General features: G+C 44.5%; 1 protein-coding gene across 1 annotated transcript; it reads right to left on the bottom strand.

The window, feature by feature from the left end:
- Window positions 1-3,058: 3,058 nt before the first annotated feature.
- On the bottom strand, window positions 3,059-5,364 carry LOC308322919 (transmembrane protease serine 3-like; the record flags this gene model as incomplete). Its single annotated transcript, XM_080774408.1, has 3 exons — window positions 5,248-5,364; window positions 4,456-4,650; window positions 3,059-3,246 (listed from the first exon to the last, which is right to left on the bottom strand). Exons 1-3 carry the CDS (start codon window positions 5,291-5,293, stop codon window positions 3,059-3,061), a joined length of 429 nt encoding a protein of 142 aa, XP_080630534.1. The 5' UTR covers window positions 5,294-5,364.
- Window positions 5,365-5,822: the final 458 nt, after the last annotated feature.

The following is a 5,822-nucleotide window of genomic DNA, read 5'->3' as shown; positions in this document are numbered from 1 at the left end:
ACGCAATGGTAGAGTCCGTTCTCCTATATGGCAGTGAATGCTGGACCTTGAAGCCAACCCTGCAGAAGTCTCTCGATGGGTGCTACACCAGAATGTTGCGGGCAGTACTCAACATCAATAAGAGCACACATGTTACAAACACAACTCTGTATGATGGAATGCCAAGGGTGACCCAGAAAATAGCAGCCAGGAGAATGAGACTAGCAGGACACTGCCAAAGACACCAAGAGCTGCCAGCCAGTAAACTAGTGCTGTGGGAACCAACACACGGGCACCGGTCACGAGGACGTCCAACGCTAACATACGTGGATGTACTCAAGAACGACGCAGGAGCGCAAAGTACCAACGAACTGGCCAGATGTATGGAGAACCGGGATGACTGGAAACGACGATGGAGGGCTCGTCTGAGGACGACCTAGAGAGAGTAGCTTTTATTTAAAGTACCTATAACATAAAATGCAACTTGTTCAATTTAGTTTGTGTTTTTGGGGCTCCCATATGTGTTTTCTATCCCCACAAATAACCAATCTTGAACAATCAGGCTTTCATATCATATTAGGTGTTTTAATGGAAATTGCTCTCAGGAACAGCTCAACTGATTTTGTCCTCATCGTGATGTCACCAGCAATGTCCACCATTGTTGATTTTCCAAGCTGGCATGGAATGGAAACATGCCTGGTTTTTATCTAGCATCAGTATTATAATGACTCAAATATTAAATAATCTGCATATCAGCACCCCCACCACCTCAGGACATTGTGGTATTGCAGCTAAAACTGCTTTCAAAGTCCAGAAAGAAATTACAAGGACTGGTTATATCAGAGTGGTGATTGAGTCTCAAACAATTAGAAATAACTTTGAGGGACATAGACAATATGATATTAAATATTAAAAGCAGCTTTAAAGAGGGAGTGCCACAATGTTTGTATTTTTCCAGTTTTTCATGTGTCTATGAGGTGACAGTACTTCATTACACCCTGGAGTCGTTTTTATGTGCAATGGTGTATTAACTTTGTATTTAGGGTTTCTTCCTGGAGGCTGAACCCTTGACAGTCAAACGGGCCAATGAAATAAACAGTAATATAGTGACATCACACTATCAGCCCATCCTCTAAGCCCTCCCTCTCCCAACTACAGCTGTGGGTGTGGCTTCAGTTCAGGTGGATCACCACTCATCACCACCCATCACCACCCACCCTTAGAGTATATATGAATAGAGACGGCACCCGGAGGAAACCCTGAGGCGAAATGGCCATTGTGGCCGAATTTGATATTGCAGCTCGAGCCAGCGCTGGTCCGTTGACTATCATTGCGCACGTTCATGTTATTGGGGCCATGACACGTGAACGAATGTTTCATACGTGAACGCGCACAAACGGCACAATGATAGTCAACGACCAGCGCGTTCATGTTATTGGGGCAATCCATCCCAGAATGCACTTGTTCCTAGGAGTGAAATCGCCTCATGCGCTTTTGAGCAACTTAATGCAAGTGGATGGGAGGAGGAATCCGGTGCCGTCTCTATTCATATATACTCTAAGCACCCACCAAGCAAACCAGGCATACTTAATTAACTGGTGGGCGTGTCCACATAAAAACAACATTAGAGCAAATATTGTACACTTTTTTTTGGAAAAAAATATAACTCCTTATATAACAATAAGACCTGATGATCATGTTTTAGGGTGGAAAACAATCACGGCACTCCATCTTTAACCCATTCTGACCTGAGATCAGATTCATACGAGGTTTCCACTGGACACACACTGGTCTAATTAACCCATTCTGACCCGAGATCAGATTCTAAAAATGTCAGTCGTTCTTCGATTTTTCAAAAATAGCAGACCTACAGTACAAGCTCGTAGCGCGCCACTCGGTGGCGCGCTATGAGCTTGTAGATCTGCTATTTTTCAATAGCTAAAGCATAACATTATGCTAACACTAAAATGGGTTCCCGTTCAGAATGGGTTAAGTTAAGGTGTGATTAATGGTAGTGAAATGGTTGGACACGTATACCATCTTTAGTTTCGCCCCATCCAGAGATCCAACACTTCGTTCCATCGGGGGACATCTTGTCTGGCAGACAGGCAGTTGTAACGTAGCTGGTTTCATTGGCACAGAATGCTCCGTTGGTGGTTCCCAGCTGCAGTAATGCTGAGGACACAGTAAACACAATAGTTACATAACATTGGCATCTCTGACTGACATGATGTCATCATTTAGACCTTTAGGCATGCTGTGTGAGTGACATAGAGTAGATGAATGGACCAATCAGAGACATAGAGTAGATGAATGGACCAATCAGAGACAGAGTAAATGAATGGACCAATCAGAGACATAGAGTAAATTAATGGTCTCACCAATGTCATTTCTTGGATTCTTGTTTATTTTGCTTTCCCAATATTCCCCATGAATGAAGTCTCTGACCACTTCGACGATCTGGTCTTCCTCTTCATGTATGCCTTTGTCCACTCCCCCCAAGACCACCTGCATGTCCATGGTGTCGTTAGTCTTACTGGAGAAACAACAGTCAGTCATTAAGACATGAGAGACGTTTCATTCATTATTCTGGCTCCCAGACTGGAATGAACTGCCCATTACAGTCAGAACTGCAGACTCACTCCCAATCTAAACTATGGAATGAACTTCCCATTGCAGTCAGAACTGCAGACTCACTCAGATGCCATGTCCTATAGTGCTATAGTGTATATAGTTTCAACGTAGAGATTATTGTTTCATTGTTGAGTAAAAACTCAGAAATGGACAATCTGGTCAGCATGACATCTCACACCTCAGCATGTTAGCACACATAGCATTCAGAGCAGCATGTTAGCACAAATAGCATTCAGAGCAGCATGTTAGCACACATAGCATTCATAGCAGCATGTTAGCACACATAGCATTCAGAGCAGCATGTTAGCACACATAGCATTCAGAGCAGCATGTTAGCACACATAGCATTCAGAGCAGCATGTTAGCACACATAGCATTCATAGCAGCATGTTAGCACAAATAGCATTCAGAGCAGCATGTTAGCACACATAGCATTCAGAGCATCTTACACGCAGTGAGCAGCGGTGAGGACCCAACAGGAATGGATGAGGATGCCTCCACAGACGTGTCCGAACGCATTCGATGTGTTTCTGCGTTTGCGCTGCAGAGACACCTGCCATGGATGGTCTCCAGGTCGAGACAGAGTGCCTCCGCTGATTGTGAGCATATTGCCGATCCGCTTGCCGCACTTTCCTGAGTCAAATGGAGACAGAGCGTGAGAGCCATGGAGAGAAGTGTGTGTGTGACTGTGTGTGTGTGTGTGTGTGCATGCGTGCGTTCCGTGCGACGCATGCACACGCGCACACACACACACACACACACACACACACACACACACACACACACACACACACACACACACACACACACTTCAATGTATTTATTTGAATCCACAAATTACAATACATTTTACAAGGAAACAAATATAACGGGGTTGACAGTTCATGTACACTTAAGGATACACATATGGCACCTCCTCCTCCACACAGACAAGCTGCCTATAACAGCCGAAACAGAACAGTATTTGACAAGTTGTTTGGCTTTGCTCTTTGTCATGCCAGCTATTCTCATAGGCCACTCATGGTCAGTTTATGCACACGGCCCAGGCTTCCTGGTCTCTGTTTCAAAAGTCCGTATGATCCGGGCTGGGGCCGGATGATGTGGTTACGTCATGTTGTAGTATTGTTTTGTAGTCGCCAGACAGGATGAACAGGCGGCGACAACTTCCTTTTCCCTCTCAATAAAAGCTCTCGCTTACGAGAGCTTTTATTGCTTTTATTCAAACAGGAAGCAACAAACAGCTTCCTGTTTGTTGTAGGCAAACCATTGCCTACAACATGACGTAAGCATATCATCCGGCTCCAGCCCGGATCATATACCGAAATGAAATGGTGCCCAGGCTTAACCGACGCTGCCAGATCCAAAAAGCTTGCTACACAAATTTGTTTCACAGCTTATTTGGATCTGGGATCTCTGAGGGGGTTGAGCTAACACAGATCCGACCCGTACCGAACCAATCAGCGTGAGCTAAGGGCGGGATATGTGCGAAACCGGATGTGAAGCTATATAGACACGTCAATATGATTGGTTGTGTTTGCACGCCCACACGGTGATAGACAGACGCTCCCATCCAATCATCTACCATGTATCTTGAAAAAAAGGAACAGCCCCGTCATCGAATTTGCTTCCGCGATCCCAGATCCCAATAAGCTGTTAAACAAATTTGTGTAGCAAGCTTTTTGGATCTGGCAGCGTCAGGTTAGCCCAGGCTAGGTCCATGTACAAATCAAAGACACAGCCCACCTCCAGAATCAGGACCTCCTTGTGACTGGTGACACACACACACACACACACACACACACACACTTCAATCAAACAACACTGACAAACGTATACACTTACTTCCACATTGTATTGTTAAACGTGACCATTGTCCATCCACACACGTAACACTGTGGGGTCCTCTGGTCCAAGTGTATCCCACCATGCATTCGTAGAACACCTTCTCTCCGGGTGCGTACACGTCTCGTCTCGTACCTTTCATGATGCCGTTCATCTGGAGGACCTCTGGGGGTCCGCAGTGCTTTGACAGTGTCACTGTGGAGAGATGCAGCCGTCCACAATGAGCACAGATAGACACTAGGTGGCGCCAGAGAGAACCTGCCCTTCTGCCCTCTAGACAGCAATATTAGCCCTTTATGAGAGTTAGTGTTTTGTACAGTTTGTTCATTTTGTTTTGTACAGCATGTACAGTATGTGTGGCCCATGGTGACATAATCATGTTTTGTACAGTATGTACAGTATGTGGCCCATGGTGACATCATCATGTTTTGTACAGTATGTACAGTATGTGGCCCATGGTGACATCATCATATTTTGTACCGTATGTGGCCCATGGTGACATCATCATGTTTTGTACAGTATGTACAGTATGTACAGTATGTGGCCCATGGTGACATCATCATGTTTTTTACAGTATGTACAGTATTTATACTATTGTAGATTGTCAGGTTGGGTTATTTCTTAATGCAAAATCATGTGGAATATTAACTTTCAAGGCGCGGAATCAAGAATTTGTCTCCGCAGTATCAGTATTGTTCTCCGCAGAATCAAGACTTTTTCTCTGCAGGTTCTTGGAGAGACTAGATGGATGGATTGATGATGATTGTCAGTGTTGAAGTTATTCTTTGTTACCTGAACAGATCACCTCCAGTCTCTCCACAGAATGACCAGCCTGCATCGTTACACACTCCCTCAGTGAAGATTCAGATCCTACACAGGAAGATGTAATCCACCACACAGGTTGACGTGTAGAACCAGACCTCCATTTGTGGTCAACGGCAGAGCTACAGCCCAGCTGTCGACACACCACAGACGATGACTGGAGGTTCCAGTTAGATGTAAAATCAGCCGCTGGTTTCCACTCTCCCTGGTGTCTCACTTCGAGTTTACCAGTACAGAGACTGGTTCCTTCCACCAACCTGACATCAGACTCTGTACAGAGACAGTAGTATAAACAGTATAGAGGTAATATTACTTGAATTAGATTAGAAGAACATCTGTTAGATTACAATGTGTAATAATGTATATTTGTTTGTTCATGTCTGTTTATCATATTGTGTGGAGTGTTGGTTTAACTTGGAGAGCTGAAGAGAAACACGATCAAATTAATTAGTTTGAGTGAAAACAGTGAAAAAAACAAAACTGTGGAACATCTTTCAGGCTTCATATGGGTTAGGTTGGACCGTTGGAGTTACATCATGTTTCAT

This window comes from Protomyctophum bolini (assembly GCF_963924005.1).
Source record: "Protomyctophum bolini genome assembly, chromosome: 10".
NCBI lineage: Eukaryota > Metazoa > Chordata > Actinopteri > Myctophiformes > Myctophidae > Protomyctophum > Protomyctophum bolini.
This window is presented reverse-complemented; position numbering and strand designations above follow the sequence as displayed.